The 24,511-nt window shown below is 39.1% G+C and overlaps 1 protein-coding gene across 2 annotated transcripts; it reads left to right on the top strand.

Moving 5' to 3' along the window:
• The first annotated feature begins 3,867 nt into the window (after nucleotides 1-3,867).
• Nucleotides 3,868-23,087, top strand: LOC114566733 (moesin). 2 transcript variants are annotated; one of them, XM_028595413.1, is made up of 13 exons: nucleotides 3,868-4,231; nucleotides 13,142-13,225; nucleotides 14,822-14,917; nucleotides 15,062-15,336; nucleotides 15,465-15,548; nucleotides 16,620-16,766; nucleotides 16,895-16,991; nucleotides 17,082-17,245; nucleotides 17,594-17,724; nucleotides 17,852-18,012; nucleotides 18,153-18,245; nucleotides 19,660-19,893; nucleotides 20,747-23,087. In XM_028595413.1, the coding sequence occupies exons 1-13, from the start codon at nucleotides 4,220-4,222 to the stop codon at nucleotides 20,909-20,911; spliced, it is 1,743 nt and encodes a 580-aa protein (XP_028451214.1). In that variant the 5' UTR covers nucleotides 3,868-4,219; the 3' UTR covers nucleotides 20,912-23,087. The 2 variants fall into 2 exon arrangements, with proteins under 2 accessions (XP_028451214.1, XP_028451215.1); XM_028595414.1 differs by lacking the exons at nucleotides 3,868-4,231; nucleotides 14,822-14,917; nucleotides 15,062-15,336 and having other exon boundaries at nucleotides 13,167-13,225.
• Nucleotides 23,088-24,511: the final 1,424 nt, after the last annotated feature.

Below are 24,511 nucleotides of genomic sequence, written 5' to 3'. Positions count from 1 at the left end.
ATTTTAGAGTAATGGTCTCAAAGGTTTGATGGTGTGGCAAAGCCCTGTTGAATTAAAAGCAGTTAATCAAAACCAAACGGTAAACTTGGTACTGCTGTACATGTAGTCAAACATCACCAAAAGATGCAAGTGTTTGCCAAAATGAAAGCAGGGTGTGACATTTCTTTTCTTCTGTGTCCTTTTTGGGGGATGTATAGGCTAAATGCTTTCATACAGAATCTTTGAGGTAGATAAGATTCAAATCCATCTTGCGTTCGATTCAACTTGTATAGTTCTTCAGAAGTTAGACCCAAGCGAGGCTATGTTGTCACTTTTCTGTTTCTAATGCCTTCAACCCCTCTGTGTATGTACAGCAGCTGTAGTTGTGCAACAGGTTACAAAGCACGTGCACACTATCTGCTGGGCAAATGGTGTAATGGCTCAGGGCATGTCGTTAAGACAGACAGGCATGTAAAAAATGATTTTACATCAATTCCTTTCACAAACAAACACTAAAATGGCCTGTTTAACTAACGCTAACCAATGCAATAAAAAGGCTACAGCTGCTGAGACCTTTTGTCCCTAGCTGACTTCCAACAAATCATAAATATAAATGAGTGAATTAAAGCAGGACATCTGTTGCAGAAGGAAATCTTGAGTTCATCAGCTGTTGTTTTTACACCACCTACAGTAGGGCTGGGCGATATGGAGAAAATCAAATATCACAATATTTTTGATATATATATCGATATACCTCAATATCGATACCGCAACGATATTGTAGTGTTGACTATTGGTGCTTTCATAAAATATTTCCACAATGAGATTTTTGATAAATAATTATCAGTAATGTGGATATAATGTCTAAGTGGGTAAAGGCAAATAATATAACAGTTCCAACAGTCTGGTAAGTTCAGAAAATGACATCACTTTACTGTAATGCAGCCTTTAAAACCAGGAAAAGACACCACTTATGTCATAACACGATATTACGATATCTAAAATCTAAGATATCTAGTCTCATATCACGATATCGATATAAGATCGATATATTGCCCAGCTCTAACCTACAGCATAGTTTACTGTGAATAAAAGGCAGATTGTATAGACTGTGGTGCAACCCACAAACTAATCATGATGAAGGAGGATAAGACAGGTCTGTTCTCTTGGCCAGCTGAGTGGTTTTGACACAAAAAAAACACAGGTCTGGTCATCATTAACCTTGATTTTAGAGAACTACATGTCATCTTGCCTTTGATTTGGCTGCAGTGAGCAGCTCATTCAGTGAGTTGAGACTGTGGGAGGTCATCCTGCCCTGTGAGTGTAGGGATGAGTCAACATGCAAACGCAGTGACGTCTCTGCTGTGCTCTCCCTGGTAATGTTAAAGCACCAGCCAGCCTCCAGGGATTCCTTCATCTAGTCATAGCTTTTATTTCCAGGTCAGTCACTTTTAGAGCTTAAACCTTTGAAATGATCATTCAAATATGTAAATAAAAGAGTAAAGTAGCAAATAGATTTGTTGGAGGCCATGCTGAGAGTTGAGGTTAAAAAAAAAAGAAACATACATCAAGTACAAAAACAAGGATAGAAATGCTGGACAATTCCAGTCAGCTTAAGAGACATCAACTAAATACCTTGGTGACGTGGATGCATGTAGCAGCAGAAATGGACTAAAGAGAAGCTGAAAGAAAACAGGTTAGGGGCCGCTGTGGAGGAAAATGTGTGCTAGTGTAACGATTTGAGCTGCAAAGAAAAGAAGACTGACAACTCTGACAGTGTTGGCGACAAATTCTCAATCTGGTGTGACCAGGAAGTTTCATCCAGAGCAGCCACAGACAGATGCTATATATCAAGCGTGTATTACACACGAAAAAAGAAGGCGTATTTTGGTTTACTGAGCAGTGGGGAAAAGTGTGGTTTGATGAGTCATCGTGCTCTATTTGGCGCAAACCGAAAGACATAAAGTGGCATAAGGGCTGATAAAGCAGTCTGGACTCTCTGTTATGGTGAGGGAAACATTTTGTGACAGTGGAGTTCCCACGATGATATTTACGGTATCTCTCTACAGGGCAGAACGGACAATTTGATAACAACGGAAACAACTTTAACAACACACACTGTTACCCAGGTCACCACATCTAAGCCAGAAGTTTCTGTAGCGGTGCCTGGATGTTTTCCATCATTACAACACAATTAGTAATATGTGTGATAACGGTGATTGTCTCCCACACAGTTGTTCCGGTACAGATAGCCTGTATATATGTTACACATGGAGTTCAACAAAACAATGTAACCTTTCAGGGAAAAGGCCATTACTGCATGATTTAACTAAATTATTATTTCTGCTTCAACTTTGGTCATACAAGCTGAATACTAGTTAGGAACATAAGGCTGTGAATGTGCGACATCATTTGTTGGTCGTCGTTGATATTTTCATCAGTTTTAAGGCTTTATACCTCTTGACATTTCACTTTACTTTGTGGTTTGGGCACTGATGATTTGGTCTCTTGGAGCTCTGTTAGTTGTAACTACAGTAGTGACCTGTTTTCTAACTTTCATTCAACCCAATATAACCCAACTTTACAGAAGTGAAATTGGTATGCATACCTTAGAGCAGGGGTCGTTTTTTAGGCCAAGGACCCCTCAGTTGAAAAAGAGACGGAGCAGGGACCCCTTACTACATATATTGTATAAAAATATAAAATATAAATTGCATATTAAACTGGGCCTACAATAAAGTATAAGGCGTCCTAAAGCCTTCACATATACCTTTTTATGGTGCATAAAATACTAAGCTGTTAAAATAATAATTGTTGACATATTCATATATATCATGTTATAATGTTAAAATACGGCACAGTGAATCCTTAAGCTCTGTGAATGGCTACCTTAATGCTACCTACTGTACCTCTAGGCCAGTAAGCCTATCATCAATGTTGTGTAAATTAAAAAAATGTCAAATGTTTGATTGAAGTTTATTTGTTTAACTATGGAACAATTATTTGGTGGCCCCCCTGCAGCAACTCTGAGGACCCCCTGTTGAAGATCTCTGCCTTAGAGTGTAAGTCATATTCCATGCACCATTGTGTCTACCTCTTGTAATTACTTAAAAGTAACTGTCATTATTGATTCAAACCCTCTTTATCTGGATGCAGGTGGAGTATATCTTCACCGTCTCTACATGGCCTCCCTTGGCACCACCAGGACCACACTGCTCATTGCATTCACTTTCTTTTTTTGTGCAAAACTGAAAGAGAACACAGATCAGTGTCAAACACATAGACTATATAAAGAGATCAGACGCATGGAAACGGATGAATTGAAAAAGTAAATGTTGCCAACCAAACACACACTGACAATTAAGATGTTCATGGTACAGTACATGATCAGTAGTATACTGGGTGACCTAGACACTATCATTTTAAATAAAATCAAAATATTGATTTGAAATATGTTCTTATAAGCTGAAGCAAAGACCAAGAGATTTAAAAATAAGTAGTATTAGTTCAATCTGTGCGTAGCCTATAGCTTTTCAGCCCAGACGACCCCTCCTCTAAACCACAAAATGGAATTTCATGATTACTTATTCTCTATCATATTGTTTGTGTTGTTGGCACACTGCACAAACCCTTAAAAAAGTCTGGTACTCTGATGTTTTATTTAAAATGTATAAAAGTAATTGCACCTCTTGTAAGGCTGCTTTAATTGGTATTCATGTGATGTAGTCCACATTTCTATGTTCTTATACATGAGCAAGAGTTGCCTATGGATCTGTGTTAAACGTGTCTGAGAGTGAAAGTGCTGGTAAACTTTTTGGCTGGGCGTTGAGAGGCAGTAGCCTACACTGCAGCCATGATGATGCGGCTGCTGCAGGCGGAGTCTGCTGGCCTGAACCCTCTTTCTCTGTCTGTCTGGCTGCTGTCCTGTCATCGGCCTGGGTGTGGTCTTGCAGTCAGGGGTACCGTTAGCAGGAAATCAAGCTCCAGTCCATTTCACTTTAAGGCGAAACAAAGAAAATAATACTCTCACCGCGCTTGGGGCTGAAAATAGTTCTTCCTAGTCAAGCTAAAAGTCACGTTTGTGTCCTCGAGACGGGAAGGCGTTTGATTGCCGCCGTTGTTCTGATGGGAAAAAAGTTTTCTGCTGGTCTCGCTAACTAGCTAGTCGTCTGATTTAATAACTTCTTCTTCTTTTTTTTTTTTTTTATAAAACCTGAACCGGACGTTAAAGAAAGGAAAGATGCCGAAGACGGTAAGAATGAAAACTGCATTTCGTTATCATGTAAAGATTAGCGTATTTCTATTGTCTGCATGTCGACCTCTCTCCGGCATCCCTAAAAAATTACAAATGGAACTTATTATTTGAAACTGATATTTAATATTAACCTTAAAATAGCCCTAACTGCATCCCTGGTACACATTATGGCGTTTTAACATCCTTTAAATTAGCTACATCCCTTCAGAGTCACCCGGGGATTGCTGGGGTACTTTCCGTTATGTGTGTGTGTGCGCGTGCGCGCTCCCGCTTGTTTGTTCATTAAAACTAGCGCCTTTAATCAGATAATTCATTCAGCCATTCGGGTTTAGTACGGCACGTTATTACGTTACTATGAGCTTCTCTCCTCAAGTGAAGAGCCCGTAATCACATTTATAGAATCGGCTATCGGCGGAAGCGGCTGTGTGGCATGCAGTAGCAAACGAGCTATAGGCCTTCTTTTCACTCAGGTCTAACAAGGAGGGATTTGAACTGTCATTCAGGCCAGCTGTGCTGCCCAAATCTGGAGCAAATGGAGGCAAACTTTAAACAGGGAGGTGGGCATAAGGGGAGGCAGAAGACAAACTATTATGCCTTATTGTTACTGTTAAGAAAAGAGGCCAAAAATGTTGCTCTGCGCTGTGATACCAAATGAAGAAGCACCCAAAGCTTCATAGATGTGTGCTGGTGTAGCTCTGAACAAAGAAAAGGACGGCCACACACTCACACCCATAGAGTTGACTCTTTGTTTTATTCAAACAGCACTAGAATAGGCAAAGCCCAAGGTTTCAGCTCATGCCTTTAACCACCTTGCACAACCAGAAGTGAAAGTGGTGTCTAAACCATCTCTGCTGGCTTTGACTCAGCATAAGGCTTTTTGAATTAAGAAGATAGTATATAAACTGAAATCTGTGTGCAGTCCTTCTTATCCACAGTTAGTTCAGAGATGTGATACCCACATGCGCTCTCGGATAATAAAAGGAACATTATGATACAAAAAGAAGCACACATGACATGACCCATGGCATGAAGCTGATGCTAAGTACCAAGCCATTAAGATGTCACAGTGTAGATACTGTAAATCATTAAAGCACTATCTTGATTGTGCGTTAGTGTAATTGTAAAAAAAACTTGCATGCATGTATATTTTATCACTGCTGACTAGAGGTGTTGAAATTAATCAATAATCGATAATCGGCAGGCTCGTAATCGATTATTTCTGTTTACAATGTAATGTAGGCCTAACAACATTTCTGTTTACATATTCTGTAAACAGAAATGTGCCATGTGCTCAGTGCTGTAGTTTTATGTATCCAATTTATTTAGTATTAGAGCACTGCATAATGTTTTGTTTTTGAAGCTTGAACAGCTATGAATTAAATATCCTACATCCTACTTTAATAGAAAAATGTATTTGACGCATTTGACTGCTGACATATAAACCTTACTTGTAAACCCCCTGCCCTTTCAAATTACAAACAGAAGTACAAATGGTACCAAAGGTTGGAGCTGCTTTCTTCCTGCAGTATTGTTTCTGCTAGTACTCCCTCAATATTCTTTCTAGCAACCTGAAAAAATGCCATAGCATTCTGGCATTTGAAGTGCATACTTAAAGAGCGTTCACTACCCTCCTCTTCCCGAAAGGAATTCCTCTAATCACGTCAGCGTTTTAGAAAAAAACTTTACAGCCCCATTTTGTTTAAGCCAAATTGTGCAATTGGGGCAATTATCAATTCATGAATTAGTTATTAGCAAGGAATTGTCACATTTATTCATAAAATGTTGCTTTAAATTTTATGTGCAGAAGAAAAAACCCATTGTGACACATTATTGATCAGAATCATAGAAGGTCATTATCCTGTTTGTAGTAAATGGAGCTCAACAATATCTGCAGTTAAGGGGGACTTTCATGTGTTCTGTACTGCACCGAAGCTGATGAGCATTAACATTGTTTATATTTTCCACTGCAAGTGTTTACTATGCTTTTCATATGTATTTGTAGTTAGCCTCGACAACACCAGAGTAGTTGCCTGTAGTATGTGTAGCAGCTACTGAAGTAACAGCTGGGGACCTGAAGGACCTCTAAATAATCTGTTTGGCAGTCACGATCAGTTCACGAGCACACAGACACTGCAAGCTGCAGCTGTGTTGCAGAGACCTTCGCCTGTACATACTAAAAAGAGGAAACTAGTAGTGGACAGAATAGATGGTCAAGAGGAAGCAGCACGATTTCCTCAAAATAAACAGCGATAAAAAAAAACGATGACCAAATATTGTTGTGAGATATGCTAGACAATAATGCTTATATTCATTAATGAGCAGCCTATGATGTGTTTCCAACATTAAACATATAAACTAGGGGACCACTAAGAGAAGTTATAGTGCAGCAAAGCCTAAATACATCATGCTATATGCTGTCATCCCGTCCCAGGATCAATCATTGCACCTTCTGTTGGATTGTGATATCAGTGTTGATGAAGTGGTCTGCTTCCTTTAGTAAAGCTTGCAACGCCATGTGAAGATGCAGTAGACAAGGAAGCTGGGTGCACTGATTCAGCAAATGATCCAAGGTCTCACTGTGCACTTAGTGAAAGTTATTTCCCTGATTTGTAGTCACATCTACAACAAGCCAGCTCAGGGAGTAAAATCCGTGGCTTAAAAATTGTTTTTCCATTAACTGTTTTGGTGGTTTAATTTTAACTATAACAACTTTGACATTTCACAAAAGCAGTAATTATTGAGAAACTCTCCTCTTGGCAGTGCTTACGTTTCCCAAGGAAGTCATGTTGTGACTCAAGGTTTCTGCACTTACATCAGTTCTTCTCTGGTAATTTCCTTGCCTGCTGCCTTATAAGGACTTTCACATCACAGTCTGGCTGTTTTCTCCTCCCTGCTCTCCCCTAGCGTGGTCTTCAGATGCCATGCCCCACTTAAGATTGCATTACAGCAGTGCAACAAGTTCAGCACTTGCTGTAGGTCTTTGTTTATTAGTGTCCTTTTACATTTTAGTGGATGTAAGTTTTGCATCATCAATGGTTTAGATTAATTTGCTGTGACATGTAGTGCGGCTTATTTGCTTTTTTTAACGGAAACACTCCCAATTTACATAAACTTACGTTTTAAATAGGCCATTTCTTCTCAAGCACTAAAACAAAAATAATATGTTGTAACAAAAAAGTTACATAGTTAAATTTCCAGTTTACTGACTATATTGCTGAATGGTCCTTAACAACAGTTTGCTCTCTTGTTTTCCTACTTGCTGTTTGAACAATAGAACCATTTCAGTGTAAGTACAGCAGACAACCAGTTTTCGAATTTCACAACTGGTAAATAATGTTAATCATATTAACACTTAACACCTTTTTATCCACAAATACAGAAACCACCTGTTATTATTATTATTACACAAAACTTGAGCCTGACTTACCATTTTAGCCTGTTATGTAGAAATTACGACAGCTGCAGTTTTCTTGTTAGGTGGACCAAACTTTTAACAAGTGTGACCATGGAGAAATGGTAAATGGAAAGACCCAGCGGTATGCAAGCAGGGGATTAAATGAGTGTGTAGTGCACATTGCAGAGAAGATTAACAGTGTGTAGAGGTACTGAGGTGGTGGAAAAACTGCAATCAAAACTTTTTTACACAAATAGCCATTTCAATATTTTCTATTTGGAGGGTGTGAGAAAATCAAACTTCTGAAAGTAAGTAAGTCTTTGTTGTTATTCATTTATTATTTATACTTTTTATGTAGCATACTAGTTATCCTTGGTTTTTGTCTATTTCTAAAGCTGCTGTTGGAACAAAATAAACCATTTTCTGTTTAAATCATCTAATGTTTTTTAGTGGATATAACCTGCCATTACAGACATTAAATATTATTACAATTTGATTTTTCATTGACATGAGAGATGAATAAATTATGGTTATTTGGCCCTCCATTGTAATGGAAGTGTCTAGTACAACTTTCAAGCCAGACAAGTTCAAACTGTGTACATAATAAAATAACAGCATAAGCAAAGCACTACAGTAAGCATTAGTCCACATAATACTCCAAACACAAGAGCCTGTGGTTTGTATCAGTGGACATCTTGTGTTTATGTGGTAAACGTGTCCTTAATTATTACTACACACCAAACAAATAGAGCATGAGGCTACTCTACTCGACATTTGTCTGAGTGTCACCAGTGGAAGTCATACTGATTGGGCTGAAGGGATTTTGGCAACTTGTAGGGATTGAACTTTGCTTGAAAATGGAATTAGGTATATGAAAACATGTATAAGGTATGCTTTATAAAAATGTATATTGGAAAATATAGTAAGACAAGCATTAGCACCTCCATGTTTCGGCATAGCCTTTTTGTTGGTTTTACACATTTTTGTGTACATGGCTGCAACAATCTAACACAAGGAGTTTGAACCCAAAAACAGACTTGGCAGACAAAACCCAGTAGGGATAAAACAGTCCATACTTGGTCAGTAGGAGGCTTACAGTTGGCAGTATGATGGCTGGCACAAATGCAGGGGTCAAAAGGAAGGCAGTATGTCATCAGAATAACAGCAGCCCGAGCAGAACAAGTGCTTGAAAGCTCAGCAACATAGTCAATTTGGCAAGGAGTAGTAGCACCCGATATAAATAACAGGATTATTAATAATGGGGTTATGTGGGACAGGTGTGCAAGCTGGTCGCCATACATAGGTGAGCTAATAAGAGTCAGTCAGCAGGATGTAGCTGAATGGAAAGGATGAAGCATGCTAAACAGCTATTTCGCATATATTTGTTTCTATTTCGGTATTGTTAATTTATTATTAATGTTAAATGTTTGTGTATGTATGCACCATTCCCCATTGATTCTGATTCTGATTCAGCAGGCTCTACCATAATGGCTGTTTTATTAGAAAAAAAAAAAAAGAAAGCCATTTTATTATGGTTATAATGACATTTGATTCATTTAAACAAGTGGTCGTGGGAAACAGTTCTCAAAGACCCTTTGCCTTTGTGTTTACTGTCCCCTGCTTAGAGAGAAACCTCATCCTCTTCTCCATCCTCTTCCTGTCGCCAAGTTTGTTCCCCTTATCCTTAGGGTTTCTTCAGTGTAATGCTACGACGCACCCAGCACAGGACCACAGGCTAATCTGGATAGTAGACAGGATGAGAACAGATTACCAAAAGAAGAGTACTTCTGTTTTTACTTACTAAAATTGGAATTGTTTTTTTGTAGCTTAGATACTTTCCTGTTGGCTCACTGCAAACTCACTTCTGTAGTGGAGGGTAATATGTGTATATTGGCTTTAGAGGATATAAACATGCTTGTTGTTTTGCTCAAGTCTTTTTCACATGATTTCCCTTGTATTGTTGGCTTCAAGCAATAACATATCAAGGCTGTTATGCTCTGCTTCACACAGACTTGGTTATCACCGTCACATTTTCCCACATATTCAGCTTGGCATAAGAACTGTTAACTGTACTGTATGCTGATCGGAGTGACAAGGTTAAAGTGTAGATTTCCAATACTAACTGTACTCACATTTTATTATAACTGTTCCACCTGACTGGATGGAATCTGACCCCCATTTCAAATTTAGTTGCCTCTGACATCCGCAGTTTGTCTTTCTGATAGGCTGTGAATCAGGTAGTGTATGTCAGTAGTGCGGTTGCTGTGGTTACCAGGGTGGATCCACTGTTAAAGAGATGTGTAGCGTATAAGCTGAACTTGTGTGACTGTTGTGGACAGCATGACTTAGAAGTAGAGCTGGGCAATATATCGATATTATATCGATATCGTGATATGAGACTAGATATCGTCTTAGATTTTGGATATCGTAATATGGCATAAATGTTGTCTTTTCCTGGTTTTAAAGGCTGCATTACAGTAAAGTGATGTCATTTTCTCAATTTACCAGACTGCTGTAACTGTTCTATTATTTGCTTTTACCCACTTAGTTATTAGATCCACATTACTGATGAATATTTATCAAAAATCTCATTGTGTAAATATTTAAGTAATAGTCAACACTACAATATTGTTGTGGTATCAATATCGAGGTATTTGGTCCAAAATATCGTGATATTTGATATTTGATTTTCTCAATATCGCCCAGCCCTACTTAGAAGTACGACTCAGATTTAGCAACCGTCATGTGAAGTAGTTATGTTTATTGTATTTGTCACACGTAGGATGGTCTTTGGCCTGCCAGACACGTGCTGCTATGCTCACTTAATGCAAACATTTTTGTAGTCTGGATCAACGGAAGTACATTTCCAGGATAATTGCCCGGCGCGATGTCCCTCACCTTCCGCTCTCTGTATGTTGCCGTTCTCAAACTCCGTTCGCTTTGGTAAGCAACAAAAAACTTTGAGCTAGCAGGCTAAAAGCTGAAAATGGCAAGTTTTGAAGAAATATTTGGATTGTACAACAAGGCAGCCCTGCTTGGTTCTTTCAGGGAATGATTGTAAATATCCAGTAGAGCCAGCGTCGCTGCATCCAGAGCTTAGCACCACCCGAGACGATTGTGATTGATTCAAAGAAATGCAAACAACCCAGAGCGTTTTTTTTCTCCGTATCCCAGAATGTATCTGTGGTGTAGCCAGACCTTACTCTACAGCACTGTGGAGATAGGTCTGGCAATGCAAGACTAACATTTTTGTTCCCTCTTGCTCCTAAAACCACTTAGCGGTTGGTATCTTCTTTGTTGTCTCGGCTTTGGTTGGAAGGACTGAGGTTGTGAACAGCAGACAGAGATAACACTGGTGTAGGAATGTAATGGTGGTGACTGAATGCTGGGATGTCGAGGGTTCCCAGGGAACATTTTTACTATTAAATCTTCTTTCTGGAACGTCTATGATGATTCTTTTGTTATATGGGGATGTTCACATAATATATGTTTGTTTAAAGTACATCTCAGTGGAGAAAAAAAAGTATGCTAGACTGTGTGCTCTGGGCTATACTGCTTTAAATCACACTGTTCCAGTGTTATATTGGTATTGGAATTGGTCTTTCTAAATGTTTAGCTTCTTAGAAGTTGTTAATAGTGTTGGTGTGATAAAAACAGTTAAGAATAGGTCATGGAAACTTGACTCATGGGCCTGTGAGGGGTGTTTTTGAGCATGTGCTAATAATAGTGTGTTTAGTGGCCATGAGAGACACACCCTAACCGGGCAGAAAATGTGCGATTGCGGTTCCTTTTTTTCATGCAGATTTAGCTATTCTGACTCAGGAATTGAAACCCCGCAGGGTGGTCATGAACTGAACTCTTACCGACACACTAATGAAAAAGTGTCACATTAAAAAGCGGTATGTCTAGATGACTTGAGGCATCTGTGTTGGAGTGTAGGCCCATATTGTAGGTTTCACTGCAATTCTTTCTGCTGGTGATGACAGGAAGTGACAAGAGGGGCAAGTATCCTGAGCAGTAAATGGGGTCCTGCTGACATGAATGGGAAAGAACGCAACTCTAATCAGCCACGCAGCTGGGAAATAATACGTACCATTGTTGGTCAGGGCAGGCGTGGGCCTCAGCCTGCAGAGTTATTTCCCAATAGACATGTTTGCTGCTTTTTTCATCATCTTTTAGAGAACAGAGAAAATTAGAAATGCCTATATGGTTAGTTTGCTCTGTGCAGAATGAATTTATTCTCTGGGCAACCTCATTGAGGCTTTAAGGTTAAATAAATTCAGTCAACCCATGACATATAATTTTGCAAAACACAAACATTCCCATTCTCTTAAATAAGAAGAGCCTCACTGGCTAAATAAGCAGCTGTGTGTTACCTGAAGAGGATAAACCTACTTAACAAAGTCTGTTCTTGGTCCATTCTGCTACCGCGGATAGCTTAGCAGAAAGCTGACAGGTTGCTTGATACATGACAGGATGTAGGCAACTCTCATGAGAGCTCAGTGTTCAACAGCGGTGCCTCAGCCACCAGAGGATGTGGTTACTTCCTGTAGATAAGTTCTATACTGAGACAGAGCCAGATTGTCAGGTTTCTATACACACTGTTGGGCCACGAGACATGATCTTTCATGAATTCTACATATATCAAAATATGGTGTGGTGATAGTGTGGTTGGCTGATTGTTCACAGTAGGCCTGATCTGACTGTGGCGTTACCTTGTTCTCCAACAGACGCGGCTGGTGGAGTGTGTGCCCTGAGGGTTGTCGGTGCAGCTTTGCTGCTTGTGCACAGCCAGGTTTATTCAAAACCTGCCCTAAATTTAAAATCTGACAAACCACTGTATGTAGAATTATATGTCGGTATATAATCTTTTCATTGTTCTTGTGGCATTCTATTGATTGGATTTTCTAATACTACCACTGGGGGGAAACAGTGAGCAAATTCTACATATAGTAACTTTAAAGTGCTCATATTATGCTTTTTGGATTTTCCCCTTTACTTTATCGTGTTATATATCTTTTTTGTGCACGTAATAGGTTTACAAAGTGAAAAAGCCCAAAGTCTACCCCAAAGGGACTTACCATCTCCAACAGAAAACATGTAAACCTATTCTGATATAATCTCTAAATACAATTATGAACCTGAAAATGAGCATAATATGAGCACTTTAAGTAAAGTTTTTTTTTTTTTAATTTTCAAGCATCAAAGGGATAAGACAGCTGTACTTTAAGACAGCTTTCTTAAGCTGGATGTGAGTTGAGTCATTAAAAATGGGCTAAATGCTTAAAACAGAAGGAATACATTGATCAGTAAATTTTGACAGCTCAAAGAGGTAAACAATCAATTTCTTTGAGAGACAAAAGCCAATAATTTCCTGGTCATGCCAAGAATAATAATAAAGCTCTCATTTTATATATATAATTATATATATGTGAGATACATTGACTTTATCTAAAATGCGTTCTTTCTTTCTTTCAAAATCACTCATTTGTCCATTGTGCTCTCTTCCTCAGATTAGTGTCAGAGTCACTACAATGGATGCTGAACTGGAGTTCGCCATTCAGCCAAATACAACAGGAAAGCAACTCTTTGACCAGGTATGAAAAACTGATGACTTGTAACCAGTGTTATGTGCTTTCCACAGTAACAGAATTTTGAATCAAACATAATTTGGAAGCACAAGTTATGGATTGTGTTTCTTTTTGTGTGTAATATTCTTGGGAGTATTTTCAACCCCTAAATTACTGTAAAACAGTACATGACGCTACAAGCAGCATGCTTTATTTTGAAATACAGTGTAACTACCATACTAATTACTGCAATAGTTCTATAACTTAGTATTAGGTACATATCAATTGCCATTGTTAATGCAATATATTTTATTTTCCATTGTAAAAACACATTGGATATAATACTGATATATATATATATATATATATATACACTACCGGTCAAAAGTTTGGGGTCACTTAGAAATTTCCATTCCAGACAGAATACCAGCAGAGATCAGTTGCATTGTTTTTTTTAATCAGGGAAGCAGTTTTCAGATTACATTATGTGCTTACATAATTGCAAAATGGTTCTCGACTGTTGTAGACAGAAGTGGCTGAAGAAATGCTTGAAATTCCATGCTTTTTGGTCTAAACGTCATACCCAAATTAAAAGTGGTACAGCTCCCATATACTTTGACACTTAGGGGTGTGCCTGATATCCTTGGAAAGGAAACACTCAAGTTGTGTCAGGGTGATTCTAGGCCTTACTGACACAGAGTTACAGAGGCTAGAATGGAGATGCTTTATTTCTGTCCAAGTTATTAATCTGTAAAATTATTAAAATACACTGCTGTAAACACATCTGACAGGTGACAGACAACACAGCATTAGCCACGTCTCAGCTTACTACAGAAAAAAATTCAGAAGCTAAAAGACTCAAAAATGGATTTTATATGAATTCTTTTCTACAAATATGTCTGTGCGTTTTTTTATTTCTATTTGAAAAGTGCAAATAAAAAAGCCAAAAAACTACAAAATACAACACTTCTCAAATACACAAACAAACCCACATCAATCACCTTTCCAATGATATCATGCACACCCCTGAGTGTCAAAGTATATGGGAGCTGTACCACTTTTAATTTGGGTATGACGTTTAGACCAAAAAGCATGAATTTCAAGTGTTTCTTCAGCCACTTCTTTCTACAACAGTCGAGAACCCTTTTGCAATTATGTAAGCAAATAATGTAATCTGAAAACTGCTGCCCTGGTTAAAAAAAACAATACAACTGATCTCAGCTGGTATTGTGTCTGGAATGGAGTGGAATGGAAATTTCTGTGACCCCAAACTTTTGACCGATAGTGTATATATATATATTACTGTAGTGCAAGGAACCCATTCATGTTTACCAAACATAAATGGGGATGCAGTCAAATGTATTTATTTATGTTTTTATTTTTGTCACATGGAGTGAGTGTGTTTTTTGGTTCCAACAAAGCACTTTTTTAATGTCTCAGAATTATTAGTATTCGTGTTTTATGTTTGTAAGTGTGTATGAAACAAACATACATTAGCATGACAAACGGTAAATGGCACCTGTTGCCTGGGGCTCACTGTTCATAAACCTGTTATAGAGCAGAGTGTGCTAATGTTCTGGTGAGGAGGCACATTAATAATACTTCGGCTTTTATATTTTTCAGGTTGTTAAGACCATTGGGCTGCGAGAGGTTTGGTACTTTGGACTCCAATACCAGGATACCAAGGGTTTCTCTACATGGCTCAAGCTCAACAAGAAGGTGAGCTCCTTTGTATTTTGCTTCATTACAGTGTCTCATACACAGTTTTGCCTTTCTCTGTCAAAATTGAGCTACTCTGTTGAAGTCAAGTCTATTTACAGAAGTATAACCATTACCCCTCACCCGTGTCACGCCTTATTTTAGGTGACAGCCCAGGATGTGAGGAAGGAAAGCCCGCTGCTGTTTAAGTTCCGTGCCAAGTTCTTCCCCGAGGATGTGACTGAGGAGTTAATCCAGGATGCCACGCAGCGGCTGTTCTTCCTGCAGGTAAAGGAGGGAATCTTAAATGATGACATCTACTGCCCTCCAGAGACAGCGGTCCTCCTGGCCTCCTATGCAGTGCAGGCCAAGTATGCTGACTACAACAAGGAAGTCCACACACCAGGCTATCTGTCCAGTGAACAGCTGCTCCCTCAGAGGTAACACAGCTTTATATCACCGTTTCAACCTGGCGCTGAATGTCAGATAGATGTCACCTTTCAGCCAGCGTGTTTGTACGAGTTTCTCTCTGCATGACTTCTGACGCTCGGATGTCTCATGTTCTCAGAGTTCTGGACCAGCACAAACTCAACAAAGAACAGTGGGAGGAGAGGATTCAAGTGTGGCATGAAGAACATAAGAGCATGATGAGGTAACAGCTGAAACAAATGCTATTTCAAGAGAACCTTTTGCACTCTTACCCCAAAATACTGACTGAAGTGTGTATATTTGGGAGATTATTGCACCTGACTCCAGCTGACTGGAGTGTGTGTTAAACTATTTCTTAGTCTCCTCCTTAAGCGGGATTTATGCGTCTGTGTTAAATCCATGCTGTAGGTACATGTAGATAGGGACCCTACGCCGTAGCCTGACGTGCACCTCTCAAAAGATTTAACTACCCGTCGCGGCGACGCAGACCGCAACAACTATGATTGGTCTGCTTGACCGTGGCTTGGTAGCGTTGCATTTCCTCCTACTCATATCCATGGTCTCCTTCTTCAACATGAAATCAAGGAGAGGGTTAACTTTTCCTGCGATAGCTTTCCCACAGTGGTCAGAAAGCACTGGGGAGACACTTTGTTTCTCCTTCTACGCCCCCTGAGTCGGTACTCGCTCGGAAGGTAGTCCCCGTCACTCTCTCACTCGCTCTACCACACACCCACCAGCATGCACACATGCCGGGTCTGCTATTCTCTTAAATAGATACAGTAGAACGACGCAGACACCAGCGCACAAGTATAAACTTCAGGCCACTTACGTTGTTGGCCGCAAACAGGACACATTTGAAGCTGTGGTGAAGAGGAGGTCACTGAACAAACTGTTATAGACATAGACATAGACATCGCAACTGCACTAAGTGCAACTTGCACAATAGGTTTATCTACATCTTTATCAATACTAGTGAAGTAGTTGTACATTTTTATTCCCAACTTGTATATATTTAAAATATTTGTTCTTGTATTCTATCCTATTTATTATTTCATTTATATTGTATCCTATTATTTCATGTACAGTATATTCTGTATGTGTGCTGTGTGTCTGATATTTTGCTGCTGTAACACTGTAATTTCCCATTTTTGGGATCAATAAAAATCCATCTATCTATTGATGACTGATTGTAGACTACCCTGTGCTTCCAACTCAAAGAAAGATTTCAGGCTTTGGTGCTCCTTAATCACTCTCTCTGAAGCACTAGTTAAAGACAGGTCTTATTTGTCCACAGAGAAGAGTCCATGATGGAGTATCTGAAGATCGCTCAAGATCTGGAGATGTACGGAGTCAACTACTTCAGCATCAAGAATAAGAAGGGAACAGAACTGTGGTTGGGAGTGGACGCTTTGGGGCTCAACATTTATGAACAGAATGACAAGTAAGTGATTCACATCACAACTATGTGAAATTGCCATGAATGCACTTGTTCAGCATAATTTGTGTTTATTGTCATTACTAGTTCCTGTCCAATGTAATACAGCAGAGTTTTTGCATTGTCTTCAACAGAATGACGCCCAAAATTGGATTTCCTTGGAGTGAAATCAGGAACATTTCCTTCAACGACAAGAAGTTTGTCATTAAACCAATCGACAAGAAAGCACCTGTATGTTAACAACAGACAACGTGTTAACAATTGATAAATCATCTGTCTATGTATCACTCCTAATACAAATCCCTCATTTTGCTGTTTTAGGACTTTGTATTCTATGCTCCGAGACTGCGCATCAACAAGCGCATTCTGGCTCTTTGCATGGGCAACCATGAGCTGTATATGCGCCGCCGAAAACCGGACACCATAGAAGTGCAGCAGATGAAGGCTCAGGCTCGGGAGGAGAAGAATCACAAGAAGATGGAGAGGTAAGAGTCACAAGCTGTTGTCAGAGAAACTACACTGCTGTATGTGACTCTTGATGTTGGCAACCATTTAGTAAATTCAAGGAAATAGCCCAGTACTATAAACATACCAAACATGTAATAACCACAGTTTGTTATTGACCAATATGACCTGGTTTAAAAACATCATTTGATTTCTACCGCTGAAGCCCTGCATTGTGTGTGTTGGCTGTGTGACTGCAGGGATGTGTAAACTAGTATATTATAAATACCCTGTGAATAATATGGTGATCATCTGCTCGAAAGATCCTCCTGATTTGCTGTATAATCCATTACATCTTGTATCTTGTGTACGGTTTCTGTTTCAATCAGAGCTCTGCTGGAGAACGAAAAGAGGAAAAGAGAAGTTGCAGAAAAAGAAAAGGAAAAGATTGAGAAGGAAAAGGAGGAATTGATGGATAGATTAAAGCAGATTGAGGAGCAGACAAAAAAAGCCCAACAAGGTGTGTGACCCGTCAGTATTCAAGAAAAGCTTGTCGTTGTGCTGTAATGAATAGTCACAGTGTTTTTCTTCTCACATGGCGCTGACCTTTAGTGCTTCTCTGTGTTATGTGATGTGTGTCTGCACAGAGTTGGAGGAGCAAACACAGAGGGCTCTGGAGTTGGAGCTGGAGAGGAAGTCCGCTACGGAGGAGGCTGAGCGTCTGGAGAATGAGCTGAAGGGTGCTGAGGACGCCAAGATGGCCCTGCTGCAACAGTCCCAGAGCCAGATGAAGAACCAAGAACACCTGGTCAGTTATTAAAAACTATTTGTCTAACAATAGGCATTCAAACTAGAAAAAATGTAAGGCTTTAATGGCTGAAAAAAAATGTGTGTTCTGATTCTTCAAATATCAATATCAAGAAATTCTAAAAGAAAGTGTCCTTTTAGGCGACAGAGTTGGCTGATCTGACTTCGAAGATTTCCCTCCTGGAGGATGCCAAGAAAAAGAAGGAAGATGAGGCCATGCAGTGGCAACAGAAGGTATATCTGAGTTACTACTTGTTTTTATTGTAACCCAATAGTCTTCTTCCTTTGATCGCAGTGATAGTTATAGTTAGTGGAAATAAAAGGAGAGTATTGTATACTTTACAGTACTTTAGAACTGATGGCATGAAAAGAAAGTGTTTGTTTGACTCTGAAAAGTCTTTTTACATATGCAAATAACTTGCATCCATAGCAGCGTTAATAGGTAGTTACATACACAGTTACACAGCTACATTTCTTCTTCATCTTCCCCCTCTTTTAGTTGATAAAAACTAGAACGATGCATTACAGCCATCATGTGGTGAGAAGTAAGACAGACAGGCAGCCAGGTCACTTCGGTGATTCTCACGGTAAATCTCTGTTCTTAAGTTTAGTTCACCCAGGGGTACAGTAATTACTTCATTGCTCCACTCAATATTTTGTGGTTAGGAAGTCATGGGACAACATAAATTCAAGTTATGGCACCTGTGTTGTGTGATAATCTATGTTAGCATTCAAAATGAGCTTAGTGTGGACATGGCAGGAATGATATTCTGCTGATCATGTTGTCCCTCCCTTGTGACACAGTGAGGACAGACATTCCTGAGGACTTGTTGTTGTTGTGTTTCTGGGGGAGGGGTGGAAGCTCACAGCTCGCCTCATGTCTTTTTTGGTAAAAACCATGTGCCAGCCCACCCCCTTCATTTTTTTTGGGGCAGTGTGACTCATGCTGACTGTGGTGGTGGTGACGGCTGTCCTTGTGTAGAGGAAATCCTGTTGCACCATTATGATATTCTGTCTCCTGTGCTAAGTGGTGGTTTCCATGGTGTGCATATTTGGCAAACAGTTTAGTTCCAGTTGAAATTCCAGTCTTACTCATAATTGGCTCTTAGCCCCCTCATACCAAAAGCACTCTGATCAGTTACAGTATGTTTTTACTTTCTCAGTAGCTTTCATTTTTGTTCAGGTTTTTTTTGTAGCACAAGTTGTCCTCTGATGCCCTGTGGCTGAAGTGGATTGCTAGTGTCTTAAATTCATTTTTAGTGTCCAAAATTATAGAAACTATGTTGCGCATCCAGCATGGGAGAGCTGAAATGAAAAGTCAATTCATTTTCTGTTGATGGATCAGTCACAGACTTTTCCTCTAGCACCACCTTGAGGTTGACATGTTTGGCTTTTAGAGAAATGTCTCAACAACCATGGGATGGATCGTAATGTCGTTTGGTGCGACTTTCATGTTACGCTGGATGAATGTGTTGTTTGGCCAGTGTAGAAACAGTAATACTTTATAAATAAAAAAAACAAACTGCTGTTGTCAGGTTTTTTTTTTGGACACTAACTACATTTCCATCCATTAAGTCTCTGTTGAAATTGTAGCGAGCCCTCTACATATATCACACAATCACCTCATTGGCGCTCTCTGTTCCCTCAGGCCACCACGGTGCAGGAGGACCTGGAGAAGACCAAAGAAGAGCTCAAAAACAAAGTGATGGCGGCTCACATCCAGGAGCCACTCAATGCAGAGAACGAGCAGGATGATGAGAACGACGAGAGCAACGCTGAGGCCAGCGCAGAGTTCACAGATGCCGCCACGTACAAGGACCGCAGTGAAGAGGAGCGCATGACCGAGGCTGAGAAGAACGAGCGTTTGCAGAAACATCTACTCGTAAGTCTTTGCTCATATCTCATATATAAGTCAAGTTTGATCTGTCATTAAATTATTGGATCAAAAGATCAAAAGGCTAAGAATTTTGATCTTATAAGACACACATGCGCAAGTGGCTTTTAATCATTAAAAGAAAATAAATAATTGGCATGTGGGTCTCATCACAGCTTTCCTTCCTTCAGTATGTCAGTTGACAGCTTCAGTGTTGCAGTGCATAAAATTGCACCGGAAATTAGGGACATTTGCACTTCTCATGAAGTAGACTATTAAGATGAATCTATCATCTGTTGTTGATTTCTCTTTAATAAATCCATTTTAAAGATACTGCTACAGTCAAGAACATAAATACAGAATAGCTATATTACAATAAAAAGTATGTAAAAAGACACCAACAAAATAACAAATATGTACAATATGTAAAGGGTAAGAAGGAAGGCTGTACGGTTTAGTGCAGGGTGTGCAAAATATTGATCAGGGTATATATAAAATGTGCAATGGTCAGGGGTAATAGTCCAGGATGTGTGTTAATGTAACATGTAGTGACTGTGGGTGGGGGGGTCAGAGTCTGTCAGTGGGGGTCCCGGGCCTTGTTGATGAGGCCCACTGCAGTCGGGAAGAAACTGTTCTTGTGGCGTGAGGTTCAGGTCCTGGTGGGCTGCATCCTCCCGCCAGATGGGAAGGTTTCAGAAAGTTTGCGTCCAGGGTGGAAGGGATCGGCCACAATCTTTCCCGCCCGCCTCAGGGTCCTAGAGGGACGGCAGATTGCAGCCAATCACCTTCTCAGCAGAGCAATGGCGTCCATGATAACACACTGCTGTGAGATGCATTAATACTGTGGTGACTGTATTTCCAGGCTTTAAGCTCAGAGCTGGCCAACGCTCGGGACGAGAGCAAGAAAACAGTGAACGACATCATCCATGCAGAGAACATGCGAGCAGGACGAGACAAGTACAAGACCCTCAGACAGATCCGGTCAGGAAACACCAAACAGCGCATTGACGAGTTCGAGTGCATGTGATGTCTGCATGCACCAATGCAAAAGCCCGCACAGCTGGGCCTTTCTGCCTGGACTGCAGTCCTGCCTCACACAAGCTGTTTCCTCTGTACCCAAATAAATCAGATCCACATCATGACATGGTTGCACAAGCACAGCATCATTTACAAATATGGATCTGGGAACCTCCATTTGTTATCATTCCTAACTTTGAATTTAGGCATGTCACTGGTTGAAAAGGGACATACTGTATTTTATTAGTAAATTCCTCACAAGGGGTTCATGTAGCATATTAGTAACGGGCTCATGCCTCATTTCATGACACATTGAGTAAGCATTTTTAATTTCTTTATATATTTCTGTCACGTTTTTGTATCATGATTTCAAAATAAAAGGCTCAGAGACCAATCCCAATCATATTTCAGATTGAAAACTGTGCCTGTAGATTTATTTCTGCTGTACGCATGCAACGGTTCTTTGAAGCAAGCTGGATTTTTCAGACTGTAATATTTCTCCCATGATCCGCTGCCCATAGTTAGAAAAAAAACAAACGCACTGTAATCTGTCTATGTGGAGCATTAATTCAGCAGTATTATTTTTTTGTAAATTTACTTTAAATTGACTTATCATTTCAGTGTATTCTGAATCTGCCTACTGTTACAAATCAGTATTTACACCCCACTCACAAGGTGATATTAAAGATCAATTTCATTTAAATATTTTGTCTGTTTTTATATTTCTGAACACCTTCGAGTCGGTTTGCAACTACAAGGCTTTTGTGTAAATGTTGCTGTTATTCAGTGTCATCATGTATTTGATTCAGCATTCACTTTATTAAACTGATAGGATATTTGAAGTTGATTTTACTGTACCTTAAAGAGTTTTACCCTAGTTTTGTACCTCTGCTTTTATTTTGTAATTCTGCTCAACAGTTTGTTTGATAATCAAAATAAAAAATGTTTAGCATATAACCAGTACAGCATTAGGAATTACACTGTAGTTGTCACACGTCAGGTTGGCTTTTCTTGGTGGACAAATGCCAATATAGTCATCTGGAAGGATAAAAAGTATAGTTTAATGTAACATGCTCGGCCATGTGTTTTTTTCACAGATGAGAACTTTCTTTCCACAGCATCTTCATAGAATTTGATTCATAGAATAAAATAATTTCATTAAACATGCACTGGAAAACCATAGCTTGACTTTGCAAAATGAGTCAAGACAGACTTATTACTGTCCAAGCTGGGCACTATTTCCAATGCATGCATTTTTGATATACTGTATGTATTTAATTACATTTGTGTATTTTGTAATTTGGATTTTTCAGAAGTGATAGAATTATGTAAGGTGGAAAACAGACACCACTGAGGATATTTTTTGTATTATAAAATCTAGAAGTACTTGTCAGTGGTAACAGAGTGTGATTAGCAAGAACAGCACTTTGAAAACAGTATTTTGTTGTAAACTAATTGAGCAGCTCACTGCTGTGATAGAACGCTGATGGAACAAGCAACACCCCAAAGCCTGTGATAGGACCAATGAAAAGCCAGATGCAACAGGAAATTCTGTTCATGGTATGTTAATGGAAGGCAAAAATTTCATGCATAAAGGTCTTAGATATGGCCAAAACATTTTGCATAAAAATGAACATAACAGCCATCGTTCCAGATTACATTTTGCCATTCGGACGTGTGAAGGGTTTTGTTAGTTCTTGGATATTTAGAAATTAGTGTTTGAAAGATGTATTTACGCTATTTTGCAAGTAAAGGTATTTTAGATTTTTTTAAATTAGATTTTGATTTCTCTTATTGAATAAGCTTTTGTCATTTGTACCAAGATGCATTTTGATATACAGTATTCTTGCCCATTGCTGCGTATAGTTGTTGTATCTACCATGAAATGTAAAAATGCGGTCGTTGCTATTTTGGATAACTTTCCATGCCTTTGACAATAACTTGTATAATGTTGCACTATATGTTCTACCTGAAGCGCCATGTATTGACAGCCTTCTTTTAACAATCAAGTGTATTTTGAACCCAAGTCGTAATGTGTGAAAAAGAAATGTATTGACATATTAGCTACTCAAAAAGGGCTGAAACATAATATTGTAAATTGACAGACAGTGCCTTGCCCAGGTTTTTCATCAGATTTTGCTGCTTTAAGTCTTTTCACCAATGAATAAAAGTCAATTGAAATTGTATTTTTATTACCAGACTATTCTATTACAACTGCTGTTGCTACCATTTCTAAAGTATAAACCTGGTTTATTTGTCGTGTCTCATAAGCACCCTTATACTCTGTGTATCTTTAAGTTAATCATGACATACAGTACATGTAATATTTTACTATGTTTATATTATCTCTATATTATCATTAAGTTCCCATTACAGCGGCTGATGGGATTCTAGTTGCAGTCTTGCAATGAGCCACATGATGGCAGTTGACCCTCAACTGCTGTCATCAATGAGGGTGACATGGCAGCAATTTGAAAGTGATTCTTTTTATTCACTTCAATGAACATTTGGTCGATGATAACTTGATTGTCATAAATATAAATGTCATGTCAATTGATAGTGAACTTATCTGTACAAAGATTTAAAGAAATTAGGTTAATTTTCCTCCAGTTTAGCAAGTTTTTTCAGAATAGAATTTCAAAACTAGCACGATCGCCAGATAAGAAAACATGGCTGTACAGGACATCCGGACCACAACCATCCAGACCCTCAGTACTTAATTATTTTAAAATGCTAAAACATTATGCACTAAAATATCTCCTACAGTTGTTTTTTCTCACTTGGAAAAAGACTCCATATTTTACAATATATATATATTAAATTTTATACTGTGAAATAGCCAGTAAAATAAAGGCTTTTTAATTTTGAAGAAGATTGCCTGAATTCCCGACCCCAAAGAGCACCCTCAAACAACTTCCTGAGCACCCTGGACTTGTTTTGTCTTTCCAAGACTCCATATTTGTTGCATTTTTGAAATCCTACCTGGAGCATTCAGGTCTAAACCCAAAACTCTAATATATATTAAACTCAGGACTGACAGGCAAGCAAATGAGAGACTCTCTGTTTGTTTTGCGATTTAAAACCCATGTATCTGGGAGCAGCTATCATTTGTCATTAGTTTATTAAATGAAAAAGAAGTGAAACTGATTCTTTTTTTACAGTATGTGGCCAGCATATGACACAATTCAATTATTCATGGTAGCTTCATACTTCTAAATATTTCACCAAATATATGGTAGTAAGGTAGTCATAAGAATGATCTGCTTTTTTTGTAAGAGGAAATTCAGTTAATTGTTGTCAAACGACTGGATGAAAATCAACCATGACTTTCTCAACACCGAAGGGCGGTGGTGCTTTTTTCATCTTCCACTTCCCCATTATTTGTGGTATTAGTGGCCTGAAATGGGTGTTGAAATGGTTCACACTCTGAACTGCCACTTACAGATAAGCTGCGACAAGTGTTACTGTCTGAACAAAACTCACAGTATCTACCCGCATGTTCCACATACACAATGACTCAGGGTCTCTGTAAAAAGCTTTCCTCGGTTCATCCTTCTTCAGGTTGTTACTATATCCCATTGCCCTTCGAGTCCTTTGCTATAATACCTTA

This window comes from Perca flavescens, chromosome 13 (assembly GCF_004354835.1).
Source record: "Perca flavescens isolate YP-PL-M2 chromosome 13, PFLA_1.0, whole genome shotgun sequence".
Taxonomy (NCBI): domain Eukaryota; kingdom Metazoa; phylum Chordata; class Actinopteri; order Perciformes; family Percidae; genus Perca; species Perca flavescens.
Note: the sequence above shows the minus strand (reverse complement) of the source record. Positions and strands in the feature narration are given on the sequence as shown.